This window comes from Microtus pennsylvanicus, chromosome 1, assembly GCF_037038515.1.
Source record: "Microtus pennsylvanicus isolate mMicPen1 chromosome 1, mMicPen1.hap1, whole genome shotgun sequence".
NCBI classification, from domain to species: domain Eukaryota; kingdom Metazoa; phylum Chordata; class Mammalia; order Rodentia; family Cricetidae; genus Microtus; species Microtus pennsylvanicus.
Window position 1 is genome coordinate 198,852,112 of NC_134579.1, and position 16,440 is coordinate 198,868,551.

The 16,440-nt window shown below is 40.9% G+C and overlaps 1 protein-coding gene across 8 annotated transcripts in view; it reads left to right on the forward strand.

Moving 5' to 3' along the window:
- Nucleotides 1–6,817, forward strand: part of Phactr2 (phosphatase and actin regulator 2) — a 268,456-nt gene extending 261,639 nt beyond the window's left edge. For 5 of the 8 annotated variants that reach the window (XM_075948751.1, XM_075948741.1, XM_075948798.1 and 2 more), the window contains one exon: nucleotides 1,993–2,135. In XM_075948751.1, the coding sequence (XP_075804866.1) occupies nucleotides 1,993–2,008 (16 nt within the window). In that variant the 3' untranslated portion in view covers nucleotides 2,009–2,135. Of the gene's footprint in view, nucleotides 1–1,992 lie in introns of all 8 variants that reach the window. The other 3 variants (XM_075948789.1, XM_075948769.1, XM_075948779.1) reach the window with 1 other exon arrangement.
- The last annotated feature ends 9,623 nt before the right edge of the window (nucleotides 6,818–16,440 follow it).

A 16,440-nucleotide genomic window follows, 5' to 3' on the forward strand; every position in this document is an offset into this window, starting at 1 on the left:
GTCTCTTTTACCCACATTGTCCTTTGGATCCAGAACCCGAAAGTATCTGAAGATAGGGACTTGGCAAAATATTTGGTGCACAAAAGTCACACAAAATTGGGAACAGGCTAAACAGTCACTAACAAATGAATTTCTCTGCAGTTCCCAGAAGAAACTGAACCTGAGAGGGAGAGAGGTTGATGGTTTTCTGTGTGAGGGCCATGAAGGGATGAGGTGTTTGTCTTGTTCCCCGAACAGTCTCAGGCAGGCTCTGGTCCCTGTACGCCACAGCACGGTGTGTTTCTCGGAGGGAGGTGGAGCAGATGGAGCAGCTGCTCTAATCACTGTTAAAGCTTGAGAGCACTGCTTCACGTCCAGCTGGAGATGGAGGTCAGGACTTACCCCTGGTCAAAACTGATCAACACTGGCTAAGGTCTGAGTCTACACATCATTGTCTTGGCTCTGGTCTGTCCTCAAGGTGGTCTGATAAGTTAGAGGAAAAGCGTGTGGAATCTCTTCCCGGAGGCAAGTTTCTCCTCCAGTGGACCCACAGGTCCAGTCAGCCTTGCCCTTACCCGGCATGGGATTCCTGGGACAATTCTTGTTCTTTATGGTTCATTTCAGTGGTCTGATAGCATGAGTGCCTCTCTTTAAAATATCTCCTCTCCTGCCTGGGTAGTCACAAGACGATAACACGAACCGTCCACCCTCTTTGAATGAAAGCTCAGCTACCATGTTTTGGCCTATAATACAGGAAAAACGAAAGACTCTAGAGCCAACGCCTCTACTTACCACTTTTCTGTCTTGGACAAGTGACTTCGCTTCCCAGTGTCTCAATTTCCGCAGTAGAACAGTGGAAGTCCGTACTCCATAGTCGCTCTCTGTCCTCCATATAAATGTATGCCCTATACGCATACAAAAACAATAAATAATAAAACATAAGCCGGGCGGTGGTGGCACATGCCTTTAATCCCAGCATGCGAGAGGCAGAGGCAGGTGGATCTCTGAATTTGAAGCCAGCCTGGTCTACAAAGTAAGTTCCAGGAAAGCCGGGGCTGTTATATGTTGGTTTCTGAGACAGGGTTTCCCATATAAACACATATATGTGTGTATGTATATATATATATGAAGATAGGGACTTGTGAAATATTTTATGCACAAAAGTCATGCAAAAGTGGAAACAGACTAAACAGTCACTAACAAATGAGTTTCTCTGCAGTGCCCAGATTCGACTTCCAGCACCCACATGGCAGTTCAGAGCTGTCTGTAACTCTAGTGTCAGGGAATCGGATGCCTCTGTAGGCACCAGGCGTATCCGTGATGCACAGACATTCACAAAGACAAAACACTCAGACATAAAAATCAGTAAAAATAATTTTAAAAAACTCCAAGTGGTGAAAGTCAGTTTGAAGTCACTGGTAGGAGCTGGTGAGAGTCTAATGATAATGGTCTAATGGCTTTGTTGGGGGTGTTGTTCTAATGGTTGCAGGGAGTGTTTGTCTTACATTGTTTTGTTTTTTGTTTTGTAAGATAGCATCTCATGTATCCCAGGTTGGCCTGGAATGCCTCATATAACCAAAGATGACTCATATAACCAAAGATGACATTCCCCTGTCTCTACCACTCAGATAATGGGATTATAGCTGTGTGCCACCATGCCTATCATTAAGATGATAAAATAGTGATTATTGTGTTTGCATTTCATATCCACAGGCTAGGTATAACCAAATCCATGTAAGACCTGTCTCCCTCTGCATAATGTTGGTTAGAATATGAGCCTTGAGCATGGAGATGGTTTGTCTTCTTTATTCTATGAGCCTGAATAGTAAAACTGAGATCATTTCCGTAAGAATCATGTCTACTTTCCAGCATAATGCACGTAATAGCATTCTGCTACAGCAGCGACTTAACGGTAACTGGTTGGTGGTATTCAGAACTGCGCCTTACGCGTGCCACCAAATGCAGAATTACACTTCTATGCCAGGGGCTCATAGTCTCTGTTTCTTACTGCAGGTTCCATCGTCCATAATGAGGTGCGGGACTGCTCAGAAATATAAACTGATCATCCCTGGCTGAAGTCCTGCTTCCTGAGACCCCGAAATTGCACTGAGATTTGAACGTGGATGTTTCCGTTTCATTGTGGTGAGGGAGGCCTGTGACTCAGCTTTCGTTGTGCATGCTCCTCACCTGGACAGCCCAGACGAGGCCAACAAGCTGAGAACCAGACGCAGCAAGCCTGCCTGCCCAGGATGTGCACTGATGGAAGGGCAGTCTGGTTCTCTCAGCTGCTTTTCCTCGGACAATTTCATCAAAGAAGACAAGCAGAAGACAATCGCCAGTTCGACTACCGGAAAGCCAAATGGTATAGTGTGTTTGGGTTTGCAAGCAAGAGACATTGGAGTTGCTGGTGGTCACCCCAGCAGGGTGGGAGCTAAAAAGAAGGAGAACGGTTTCATTATGTTAATGAAGAAAAGAAGAACGAAGATAAGTATATTTTTGAAGTAGGCATTTGGTAGCTAAGAACTTACGAAGGGATTTGGGAACCTACTCACCCAGTGTGGATTCCTTAAAGACTTGATTCCAGAACATATATTCTTGTTTCGCCAATAAGTTGGTTCTGTGTAATACCATATTTTTTATGTTGTGCCAGTGAACCCAGTTGCCAGAAACAAATCTGTGTGTGCATTAAGTGCGAGAAGCCTCTACCAACTCTTACCAAGCATGCTTGCTCGCATTGTGTTGCATGCTTCCAGTGGCCCGCGATCCACGTGACATTTTCTTAGCCTGCTTTCCTAATCAATGAGCCCTCTCCAAGGGTAACAGAGATAAGGTCAGATATAATGTGACTCTGAGAAGCCGTTGCAGGCTTTAGAAACAAATCTCCTGATTGTTCCCTGTCTTAATTACCTCCCAAGTCAGAAAAGCATTCATTACCGAAAGAAGATTATAAGGACAATCACGATACCCTTTTGAAAAACTCAGTCCAGAGTTGCAACTTAAGCAACATACAAGTGTGTGTTTCTTGCTCTTAAGTTCTAAAGGGTAATAAATAATAATAAAATGCCAGGTAGTTTTGAATGCTGCATTAAAAATAAAAAAGTTAGGTTGCTGCTATTAAAAAAAAATCAAGCACATGGATTTAGCAAAAATACCCTAAGGCTTTCAAGGAACACAGAAAATTGCTGGTTTATGTAAAGGAAACTTTACCTTCTGTGCTGATTCTGTGGATTGCATCTATACATACAGTCTTTACTCCCCGTGCCAGAGAAGCAGTGAGATACAGTGTAAGACGGTTTCCTGAGAGCCTCTAATCTGTAGTGTTTACATTGAGAAGCCTCCTCCCTTAAATTGCCCTTCTCTGCGGTATCAGGCCAGCACAGAACCCCAGAAGGGCTCACTTGTAAATACTCCCCTAAATTTCATTGTCCCTTAACAATTGCTTTGGGCCACCTGGATTAAAAGCATGCCATATTGTGTTTCAAAAGAGAAGGCAGAATCTGTATCGCGTCTGTCTTACTCTCCGATCTGAAACGATATCTGTTCTGAACCGTTCCTCCTTCAGAATGTGGAAGCCTGTAATTTTCTATCTCTACTGAGAAGTCAGCATTTAATCAGTGGAATAAGTGTAGGTCCCACCACTCTGTGGTATTGGGAAGAACCACTGGAAATTTGATGATTTCATTTCAAAGTAAAAGTGGTTAGCTGCAGTTGGCTTATTATAAGAAGCCGGGAGGATCATTCTGTGAGGTAGCCAGCATTATTGTCCCCTGAACTGCGCTTAGCTGTTTGCATTAATAAAATAAGGCTGCCATTTACACTGGTCCATTCCACTAACGGCATAGGACAGGCTTTAATTTTGAAATAGTGTCTGTGTGTGCCACAGTATTTGTCTTGGGCTGAGGGCTCGTTCCTTTGGTTGTTTGCAGTGCGCTGCACACTCTCTAGGAGCCCCGAGCTGCCCTCCCAGCCATTGGTTGCTTCATAGTGTCTCAATTCGACCATAAAAATTAACTTCTTTCTCGTTAATTGCAAAGTAGTGTTCCTTTATGATATTATCATGTCAGTGTCATGAGAAAAATGCCAAGGCAGATAATGTTTCTTTTTCTATGCGTATAACCTTCGAATATTTTACAACTCCTAATCGCATGTTCTCTGTACATTGTAAATGCAAGACTTGCACACCAGTTTGTCCTTCAAAGTGTGTGCCATAGAAAGTTTCCGTGTGCTTGTTAAAAAGAACAATGTTTTTTCCCCATAGTGGTCCGAATTACAGTTTTTCCTTTCCACAATGATCTTCGCCCACTACAGAACACAGACTGCCTCTCATGCTGAAGCCCCCAGTTCAATCCCCAGTACCGCACAGATGAAAGCCTGTTTTCCTGACATGATCTGTCACATCTATGAACTACAAATACCTTTCCTCCATACTGACTCATACATTTACAGAAAAATTTTCAAGTTAGAGAGAAGTTTAAAAAGCTAAAAATTAACTACCAGTAGTCAATTATTTAAGTAATTAGAACGACCTGTTAGTTCATTGCAACAATCTATTCATTTTTTAAAAGCCATGGAAATAATTAAAATATCATGAGCCAAGCTGTAGTGCTCAGAATAAGTCTCTATTTTCATGGTTAATTTTTAAAGACAGAAAAATGTAAAGGCTGCATAACCTCACTAGCGACCCAGCCAGGCATCCCCACAGAAGGCAAAGCAGCCATATCTCTCTCTCCCTGCAATTATGCCTCTGCCCTCCGCCAGCATTTCTGTAGCCCAACCAGCCCGCCACTGTTCCCTAAGACAATAAATGTGTGCAGAAATCGCAGTTATTTCTTGGTGCAGTTGTAATATGGTTCCAGTTTTTCACTAGAGCCTGGAGATGGAGAAACGGAGGAAGTTTTCCTGACTCCTGAGATAGAAGGAAAAAAGAAAATTAGCCCATCTCATGGAAGGTCCCAGGCAAGAAAGAACTAGACCAAATATAAAATAAAAAGTGGCCATTTCTATCTTGGCTTTTAACAGAGGAGAGAAACCCTGTTGGTCTGAAGGTAATGAGAAAACACTAAGTCCCCTTCATTCTGCAGTCTCACAGTCATTACCAACCAAGGTGATAAAAAAAACAGTCCCTTAGTCGGCATTCATCTGGGGCTTCTTGGCTGGAGATTTTTTACCCATGTGAAATGCCTTGTGGTTTTGTGTTAGCTGTCCTTTACCTTTATGTTTTTTCCTTCAAACATTTAGCTAAAGTCTGCAATATTCAGAGAACCATCCTGGGTATTTGAACAGCCATTAATTAAAAAGGGAAAAGCAAACAGATCGGGTTCTCTGATTTACCCAGAAAAGCTGCCTTTTTTCGTTTCTTCTTCCCATCCTTATTTGCAAAATGAAGACAGTCACTTACTTATCTGTCTCTGGTGTCAGGAGGAAATTCTGAAATTTAATTGAAAATAGACTTAAGGAAATAGAAGACTCTAATTGCTCCTCAAAAGTCACCAAATATTGAAAATGAGTTGTGAGCCTTTAGAACCTTTGTTCGATTTGTATCCTATGATTGATTCAGTGACGCGCTGGCATTTTAAAACAAAAAATACAGTAGTTTGTCCCTGGGAGAGAAAGAAATGTGGGTTAGCACATCCACCCCATGGCATCACAGGACAGACAAGCCTGCCAAAGACCAGGCCATAGGCACAGTAGAAAGAGGCCAGTCTGCCACATAGCAGTATGTCTGCATTTGAACAGAACAGTATTTTCTTTTTCTTCATCCCCTGCTCAGGCAGTCCATCCTGTGTTATCTGTGCGTGGTCCTAGCAGCCTAATTTAGAGTAGTAAACTTTCTTTAGCGGTGAGACAGACTTAAGCAAATCGGAGATATATGAACTCAACGTCATTTTCATCAGTGTAGAGAATTTGTTTATGCATTCCTAAATCCTCACTTTATTCACTCATCATTACCAGTACAAGAAGCTGTGGTTGGATATCATCACTCCTTCCCCCGCATCCGCAGAGTATACAGATTGTCCCTTCACCCCTTAAAATGATGAATTCTTTGTTAGGATTTGCTGTCTACTTACTGGTGATATGTTTCCTTTAACAAAGCAGAATGAACCTTTCGAAGATATGGGCCGGAGAGGAAAACAGTGGGAAAAAATAAGCAATGGTCAGATTAATGGGAACAGCTTCCTGAGAGAAAGTGCATGCCTAGGCAACTCACACCCAAGCTCCAAAGAGGGACTCTAGGTTCCACTACAGAGGCAAGCAACGACCAAAGGGTGGCGGAGGAGAGGACGGCAGAAAAGCCCAAACCACTCTCCTTTTTGCTTTCTGTTTACCTTTTCTAATTGCTAAGCTTAAACACGGTTTCAAAACTTGAACCACTATTAGCATTTCTAAAAGGCAACTGTAATAGAGACCAACTATTTTTTTTTTGCTATGATGATATTTTGTTTTCTGTTTTGTTTGTTTGATTTCTTTTTTGTGGACGGCTTCATCCCAAATGAACAAATCTTATTTTTACATATTGTAAGGATTTTGGCAAAGAGATGGAGAGTCATGTAGCTGCTATTCCTACATAATGCCAATTTTTAGCCGCGTTGGGTTTTAACGCAGGAAAATGCCATTGAGCTTGTTGCTCCTCTGCAGCAGCTGCGCATGAACAAAGAACTGTTGATAGATGGTCCCCAGTGGGGGTGCTCCTGGCATTTGGATCTGGGCAATTCTTTGTCGTGCTGAAATGTACCACATGTTGCAAGATGTTCGGTATCCCAGGCTCCTAGCGACTCAACACCAGGATTGTTCCCTGACATTGTAAAAAAAAAAAAAACAAAAAATAAAAACAAAATAAGAAGCCTTCCCCGTATCTATACACCTGCACAGAAGGGTGCACCCCCGCACCTGAATACCACTGTCTACTAAGGACACACAGAGGAAAGTGCCTGTCCCCGAATATCATCTCCACTGCCTTGCATGTCTCTTATCCACTTCAAGCTTTCTGCTTAGATGCAGCTTAAATTACTCTGTTCTCTAGGAGAGAGGGTTGCCAGGCAGCGTTGTCCATTACAGTGGGCAGAGTGACCTGACCTGATGCTTGTACGTACTTCGGGGCGGAGGTGGGGGGGAGTGGGGGGGGGTTAATACGTGAAGCAAACTTTTGTTCATTGCTTCAGAACTAGACTGCTGGCCAGAGCAACACAGTAATGGCTCTGAACAAAACAGATGGCCTTTGGAAGTCAGAATTAGCTTCTACCTGGTAACACCACGGACCGGTTCGCCTCTCTTCCTATAGACAGCACAGTTAATTCACATGGAAGTTTGGATTCCCTCATGTAAACAAGCCCATATGGTTCGGCTTCTCTAATAAGAGGTGCAAATGGGACATGGTGGCAGAAATGTGGGTTAACTGGATCGCACGCATATTGCTCACGCCACAGAGTCGAGGCTATGCAGAGTAAAGCGAGTTCTCCCCCGGGTGCAGCGCGATCAACCTGCGCTAACCATAAGGAAGCATACTCTTTATGACACTGAAATTTAATAGTCAATATGTCTTGGAAAATATTTAGATGAATTGCAGCTAGCTGCAAGGATGGAATTAATTCCTCCCACTCTAACCTTTTTAATATTAAAATCTAAAGACGCTTTGTCTTGAAAGCAGAGCAGCGCAGAGTCAATAAAGGTGGTTATAGCGTAAACCTATAGATGGTGCCTAAAAATTCTTATCTTTCTTAATAACAGTATTTTTTAAGAAGAGAATAAATTGAAGGAGTACATGAGGCAGTACGCCACTCCACCCTCAGGTCAATTTTGAGGTTTATTAAAATGCCAATAATATTTGTGCCACTTGCCAGCTCTGGGGTGGGGGGGGGAGTTTTTCCTTTTATGGATGCTCTTGATTTGATTTTTGACTGTATCATTACGTTGCGTAGAGAGCATCCGCCATGAGAAATTGCCACTGCAGTGCTAACTAGCATTTGGAAGGAATTAGCAGGAGTTGAGGGTCAAACCACTTTCATCACGTACGCTATAGGCACTTAATCCCTTAGTATTTCCTCGGTGACTTAGATATGTGCCAATGTAGTTAAAGCGTCCTGCACAGAATTGACCCGTGAAATACCTGCTGAAAATTCTCTCTCTCTTTTTCCCCCTGAGTAACAGTGGTTTTTCCATAACGGACTGTCTGTGTTCTCGTGTCATTTCAAGCTTTGGTTAACGTGATCGTGACAGTAAACTGTGATCATTTTGAGACTAGCTGGGTCAGTCTCCCGTGCGTGACCCAATCTTTTGCACAGGTGTGCTTTATGTGGGTGTTAATAACTGGAACTGTACCTGAACAAACACGACAGTTTCTCCTTTCGGTTGTTCTTAATCCGTACTATATTATAGTATGTGAATCTGACAGCTGCAAGTATACACACCGAAACATATGTATTCCACGATTGTAACCTGAAAGACCATGTACTATCTTTTGTATTCCATATTGGTGTTTGTGTTATTTAAAGTGGAAAATTATACTCTATCTAGTAGTATAATATAATAGAATATTTCGCTGTGCACAGTTCCAAGTGCCTTAGAACATTGTTTAGCTTTCCTAAGTATATGTATATGCATATATGTGTGTATAAGTTTGGAAGTGTTACCTCAATAAAATCATTGGGAAATCCTAGTTTTATTCTGTTACCGTCCATCTCATTTTCAGATAGTGTTGGCTTTTTTTTATTTTGTATTTCTTTATTTGTTTGCTGTGTTTCTAAGACAGGGTCTCCCTTGAGCTCCTAATCCTTCTGTCTCCACCTCCCAAGTGCTAACTTACAGACATGCCCCGCCAACTTATCACGCATAGTCTGTTTAAATTAAAAGTTCATGGAGGTCTCATGGGTAAAGTAAGATTCAGATACATTTTATAATTCTCTGGTATTTCAACCCCACCCAACTTTTACCGTATTTTGTATGTGAGGCCTGGTGATTTATGCTTTTAATTTTAAAAACCTACCTAAAGAATTGTTGCTTTTTAAAAAAGACTCAAGTGCTCACATGTGCATGCATGCATGTGGCATGCGTGTGCGCATGCGTGTGTGTGTATGTGTGTGTGTTAGGATTTTCTAGGGAAATGGAACTGACAATGAATCTGTATTAATAGGGGATTTATTAGAGTAGTTTAATAGGCTGTGGTCCAGTTAGTACAACAATGGCCGACTCTGAGTGGAAAGGACAAGAATCTGCTAGTCGTTCAGTCCACGAGGCCAGTGTCTTCTCCTGGTCTTTGGTCAGTGTTGGAGGCCCCAAGAAGAGTGTTCTAATCCAGCAAAGAAACGCTTTATCAGTAAACTAGATGAGCTTGCCAGTGGGACTGGGGCAGGCAGACAAAAAGCAAAAGTTTCTTCTTCTGGGTCCTTTAATGTAGGCCGACACTAGAAAGTTTATTCCTGATTTAGGATAGTTCTTCCTTCCTCAGATGATTCAAGAAGAAGCCTCTCTCAAGTGGGCCAAGATCAAGCTAATAACCGAGATTAGCCATCATGAATCCATCCCTTGTCAACCTAACACACTATCACATCTGCTTATGTCATTCCAACTACAAACATAACTGGGTCCTAATTATGGGTAATATAACTATCCTGCAGACAAGTACAAATGCATTATATATTTTGGAATTAGGTGGCAACGTCCCTTGAGTGACATTCTTTTAATGTCTCATCACTTAAATATGATAACCACTGATATTATCTCAGTTGATGTTACATTACGTGATGAAGACAGAGAGGAAGGAAAACACAAAAATCTGCTTAATATGTGTCCATATATGCACAAACACATTCTTCACAAGATATGGCAGAAACACTGGTGTCAATTCCACTCCTTATTTCTGCAGCTGGTCATGTGGCCTTAGCTGGCATATACAACGTCTCACTCACCATCTGTGTTTCTTACACGCCCAGCAAGCACCTCAGCAGATCTTGGTTCTTTTCCTGAAGAAGTGACTTGTATCTTCATTCCTGAAGGCCTTGACTCTTTATCATCCTGCCTGGATTGGGTTGCAATTTCCCATTGACTTTAATCACAGGACGAGGGAACACCAAGATATTTCAGACAGAATCTTCCTTTCCTCCCTCGTAGAGAAGCAATCACATTTCCTCTTGGTTGTCTGGCACAGGTACCCAAAAGAGATCAGAAAAAAAAACAGTGTCAGATTAATAAATGAGGGAACAGTCTTCCTCATTGTGTTTACTCTTTAATGCTCTGTAAGCAAAGAAAGAAACTAGGAGCATGCTATAACCAGAAACGGGATTAGAATATTTCTTCTCATTCTTCAACAGGGCTTAACAAATGCAACCTAGCCTCTCTCAGCTCCAGGACAAGGTTATGGATGAGAGGAAAACTGAAAATGGACCAGAAGACGAAAACCAAAATCATTAAAAAAGACCAATGTAGGAACAGTGCTAAAAACAACCAGAAAAAAGAAAGAAAGAAAGAAAGAAAGAAAGAAAGAAAGAAAGAAAAAAAGAAAGAAAAAAAGAAAGAAAGAAAGAGAAAAAGAAAAAAGTGTGGGATCCTGTTTGTGTTGACCAACTACTGACTGAGCATGGAGCCTTCCCTGGGGAGTGGTTGATACACCCAAGTGTTTTTGTGCTTGTTTCAGTTTGGGTTGGGTTAGGTTTCGTTTTGGGGGTCCTAGGGAGGCTGTGATACTGTTGATTGAACTGAGGGGCCCCTGCCTGTAAGGCAAGCACTCTACTGGTGAGTTACTGCTGCCCTAGTTTGGAATTTTTTGTTTTTAAGAGAAAAACAACACGAAGTTGGATGGGACTTGTAAACTTTATCAAGGAATTTGTAGCTCGTCCTCAAGACGAAAGGAGCCTCTTGATCACTTTAATCTCAGGAATAGATTCACCTCAATCATCCCGAACCATAATGAACTAGAAAAACCCATGTGGAAGCATAGTGGCTGTTACTACTGCTACCGTCTGTTGGGAAGGCAAAGATGGCTCCAAACAAGCTATTTACTATCGGAACAAAGACCTGTCAACTAATTCAAAGGGCAGTTATGAGTTGGAAGTATTGCCTGTGGGAAAGGGGGACATGGAAAAGTTATGTCTATACCTGACATGTGTCTGTGTTGTATAAAAAATGGCAATGGTACTTACTGAAGGATAGAACAGCAGAGACATAAGGCTAATATAAGGGTAGGGTTGGGTATAGCCGGGAGGGTGGAAGAGGCTGAGGACATAGAGAAGTGAAGCATTCAGTTTTAACTTGGTGATTCAATTTGTTTGGCTTGCCTTCTGCTGGGACAACACATGTTGATAGATGTACAGGAGTCAACAGGACTCAAGTCTCAAGGTCAGGGGAAGTGTCCAGGCTGAGAATCAGAAAAGTAGTCCGATGGGAGAGTACTTGCTAGGCCTATATAAATTCCCTGGTTCTGCCCACAAAACCATGAGCTGGGAGGGGAGGATGTCAGAGAGACAGAGAGGAAGTTGAGAATTATAAATACATGCAATGGAAGATGAAAATAAATAAACCTTTTAAACCAAAAAAAGCATATCTTAAGCCCATGAAGTTATCAACAGAGTCAAAAGTCAATAAACTATTTTCTCATTGCTTAACTTTACCTTGGAATCCACACCATCATTATTTACACATCATTGGGGATTTCTGATACCTACTTGGTTTTAATTGTATAGGATTTTACTCATTACTTGAACTTTAACTGAAAATGCAAAAACTTTTTGTTCAGGATATTAAATTATAAAGCAAAATTACATTTGAAAATTCCTGATATTGCACAAAATACTATATATATATGAATATTATCTCAATGAATCAAACAGTCTACTATTAGGATAAATGGCTTGTTCTTTAATATGGTCACAAATGAAATTAGTTTATATTTAGTTGCTGTATTCTGTGTACATATATATATATATATATATGAGTTTTATCTGCATTATATAAAAGCTTACGACTAGAAGTGTATTTAATTTTTAAAGACATTAGAAGATTTATATATATATAATGTGGTGCCCTGAGGATAGATAGACCCAAGTCTAAACACAAAATGTATTTGTTCCATCTTCACATTCTGCAAATTGCCTGAAGATCATCTCTTACAACATAGTACACTTCGTCTTTGACAATGACTTCTCACATAACCTCAGGTGTGGAATTTTTCACTTGTGTTTTCATGTAATCATACCTTTCAAGTATAAGAATTGCTGCATCTCATGACAAATGCCTGTCGTCCCAACACTTGGAAGCAGGAAGATAAGGAGCTACATAGTGAATATGAAACCAGCCTTGGCTGTATGAGACCCCCTCCTCACAAAACACTAGTAAAAGCAACATAAGAATTACACTGCTCACAGTGAGATGACCAGGATGTTCACAATGCAAGCTGTACAAGGAACAGAACAACCGTATATTAGTATGATATGCATGTATGGAGAGAAGTTGGTGCATGTCTCGGGTCACCACCATTCTAAGCAGGTACTCTTTGATAAAGGATAGGTGGCATTGCCCATTTCCCTCAATAGAAATGTCTGTAATCTTTCTCCCATTTCCTGAAAACATAGCATTAGCATTCAGTTCATGAGTTAAATGGATACATGTTGCAATTACCTCATAATTTCAAAAAACTTATCTTGTGCAATAATGTATTGTTGCAAGGAGAGGGCCTGCTTGTTCATCCCAGCCACCCGGCTAGCTTAGCCCCAAAATAACCACACAGAAACTGTATTAATTAAACCACTGCTTGGCCCATTATCTCTAGCCTCTTATTGGCTAGCTCTCACATCTTAATTTAATCCATTTCTACTAACATGTATATCACTATGTGGCAGTGGCTTACCGGGAAAGATTATAACTGGCGGCATCCATCTCAGGGAGAGGATCCATGGCTTTTTTTTGACTCTGCTTTTTTCCTCCCAGCATTCAGTTCTGTCTCCCCGCCTACCTAAGTTCTGCCCTATCACCAGGCCCACAGCAGTTTTTTATTAACCAATAAAAGCAACACAAATACAGAAGGACCTCCTATACCAATGTGTTACTAAGGAAAGGGGAATAATAATGACTTATGAGACACTTATTTCCTAAAACTAATGTCAGTGGAACTGAAACCTACAAAAAAAAAAAAACCTTCAAAATTCACTGTGACTACAGAAGCACAGTAAAGAAAATTCAGACTGATATTTGCAAGTGTATACATCAATCGAGTGTATAGACTTTGGATTCTAAGGACAGAAGTCAGTGAACGGAAAGTCAAGAAATGTGAAGCGACTATGGCTAAATGGAATTTTAAAGAACACAATTAAGATTCTCAGCAGTGATTATACTTGTAGCCCTAGCTATTTAGATGTTGAGGAAGGAGAAATACTTGAATACAGCAATTCAATTCCCCACCTAGACAAACAGTAAGACCTTGTCTCAAAAATAAATAAGCAAGCGAGCAAGCAAATAAATAAATAAATAAATAAAACAATGCTTTCTAGGGCTAAAAGCAAGTAAAATATTTGAAACATAACTATAACAAAGAAGTTGAAAGGTACCAAAGCTGCTAAAAATCGAAAGAAGGGGATCTAGGGTCAGTGTGCAGATCAACTCAGTTCCATAATATGAGCAAAACACATGTCCTGATATATCCCAAATGCTGAAGGTTCTGGTTTTAAAGAAGGCCAGTGTGGGGTACGACAGTCTTGTGACTGGCCCAATAACTCATGTTCATTAAATGTTTACTGTAGACCAGGAACGTCACATGCATCTCATTTAACAGCAACCCACGAAGCAATATGTTGAGGTAAGAAAACTGAGTTTCACTTGCAGCAAGCTACACAATGAGAATGGAGCAGAGACCCCAAAAGGAATTCCATCCAGTACACCAGTTGCATACTGTGGTCCTCATGTCCTGCTAAAGGAAAATGCATGCTTCGGTGACACATGAAGTCTCTATAGATGAGCATTCTCTTCCCATTTCGAAAATGGAGAGTAGTGTGTTGTGTGGAGGTCACTCGTTCATTCCCGGATACCCTGACTTAAAACAATCACACAGAAACTATATTATTTGTATGTTTGGCCAATAGTTTCAGTGTATTGCTAGCTAGCTCTTACATCTAGAATTAATCCATTTCCATTTACCACAAGGCTCGTGGCCTACCAGCAAAGTTCCAGCTGGCAGCTTGCATCCTTCCCCTATGGCAGCTACATAGCATCTCCCAAATCTACCTTTTTCACCCAGCATTCAGTTTAGTTTTCCCCACCTAGCTCTACTCTGCCCTATCAAAGGCCAAGCCATAAGTTCGTGGGTTAATGTCAGGGTCTTCTATTCGATTCCATTGGTCGACTTCTCTGTTTTTATGCCACTGCATATTCAGAAGGACTTCACACACCAGTAGTGTGAGTGTCCCTCTTGTTTCTAGGTTATGTACCTGAATTTTATCCATCACAGGTCCAAATGCCTTCCCTTACTCATTGTAGAAGAAATTTATTGCATCACCATTTGCAAATGCTTCCAAATGTTTCTGCTCTGAACTTAATGTAACATTTACCTATTGCTGTAACAAGGCACCAGACTTTGTAGGCCCTGAGACCTTAGCACAACAGACTCCATGATAAAAGTAGCTACCATTCAGGCTGTAAAACTCCGCACATAGACAGCACCACCAACTAAAACAAAGGTCTAACCCATCGAAGTCCATAGTTATAGAAAGTTTCTAAATGTACTAACCTTGCTTTTTTGCCTTCTGTAGCTCTTCTAGCTAACTCTTCTTGTTAACTGAAGTATGTTAACCCAGAATGTGTTTTTTTTTTTCTTAGAAGCACAGCCTGAGAAACACTTGGAGCTACCCTGGAATCCCAAACACATAACCACTGTAGTCAGCGGTCAGCTACTAAAGAGTTTCTTTTGGCTTGAACCCAGGTCCAAGCAGCCTTCTCTGGTGAATACCCTACTGTTGGTGGAGGCCGCTTGTTTATTCCTGGCTTCCCAGACTCAAAATAACCACTCAGAAACTATATTATTTAAATCACTGCTTAGCCGATCACTTAACCGTAATGCTAGCTAGCTCTTATACCTTTGTTTAATCCATTTTCATTATTTTATATTTTACCATGCTGCTCGTGGTCTATTGGCAGCTTGCATTTTTCTCCTCTGGAGGCTCCATGACAGCTCTTTGACTCCACCTACTCTCTCTATATATATCTCTTCCAGTCTGGCTATATTCTTTTAAGCCATTGACTGAAATCAGCTTCTTTATTAATCAATAAAAGTAATACATATAGGGAGCTGGAGAGATGGCTCAGTGGTTAAGAGCACTGACTGCTCTTCCAGAGGACCTGGGTTCAATTCCCAGCACCCACATGGCAGCTCACAGCTGTCTGAAAATGCAGCTCCATGAGATCTGACACCTTCACACCAATGCACATAAAATAGTTAAATAAATCATTAAAAAAATTTAAAAAAAGTAATACATATATAGAAGGACTTCCCACCCCACCTCACAATGGTTGCTTCATTGATAATATGTAAACAGAATCCTTACATATAAATATATATGTATCCTTTACAGATATATAAGTAGCATAATTTAATCATTTAAATTATCATTTATACTACTTATTGGCCTAGATTATATATTTCTAGTATGTTCCATCCTTGCTTTTATTTTTATGTGTGTCTTTATATAATATGAGCAATGTTCTACATCCAAGAATTACACATTGGAAGATCCAACCAATGATAGATTAAAGAGATCTCTCCTTAAAATTGTGTCTTCAGTGAGCCTATATACTCTCCCTATTTCTGTTTCCCATTTTCTTGTTATTATGTAGTTTAGACTAGCCTGGAACCCACAATCCTGCATCAGCCATGCAACACTTGGGATAATAGGTATGTGCTGCTGCATCTAGCTCAGACTTCTTTTTTTGTTCTTTATAATAGTAAAACAATTTCCACGGCATTTACCTTGCACCTGGATTGCATTCAGAATTATAAGTCATTAGAGATTATTTTGTATGTCTATATGAGGTGTATCAGGACTCAGACACTCTCTGGACCTATCTGAAAGAATTTCCTACAGGTATAGAGACATAAGGGTTGTATGACAGACTTTTCCTGAACAGACATGAAGAAAATCTGCTCACCCCAGATAGGGAACTGTCAACTGATCAAAGTACTGTTACCATAAATGTCCAAAAAAAGCCACTGAGCTTTATTGGGGTGATTCAAAGGATTTTGGTAGGGGTAACTTACAGGAGCAGAAATGACATGAAAAGAGCATTACCAAAGCCCATCCTAACAAGGGGGTCAGCTCACCTAACCCGGAAAGCTGGAGCTCATTGCCCAGCCTTCAGAGTGTCCTTTAAGTGGCTAGGCTGAACAGAGCCTCTTCCAGGAAGCTGATCTTTGTTTCTTATATACAGTTCAGCAGGTCCCGGCTTCTTCCTGGCTGCTAGGCTTTTCAGGGAGTGACCCCCAGTTGT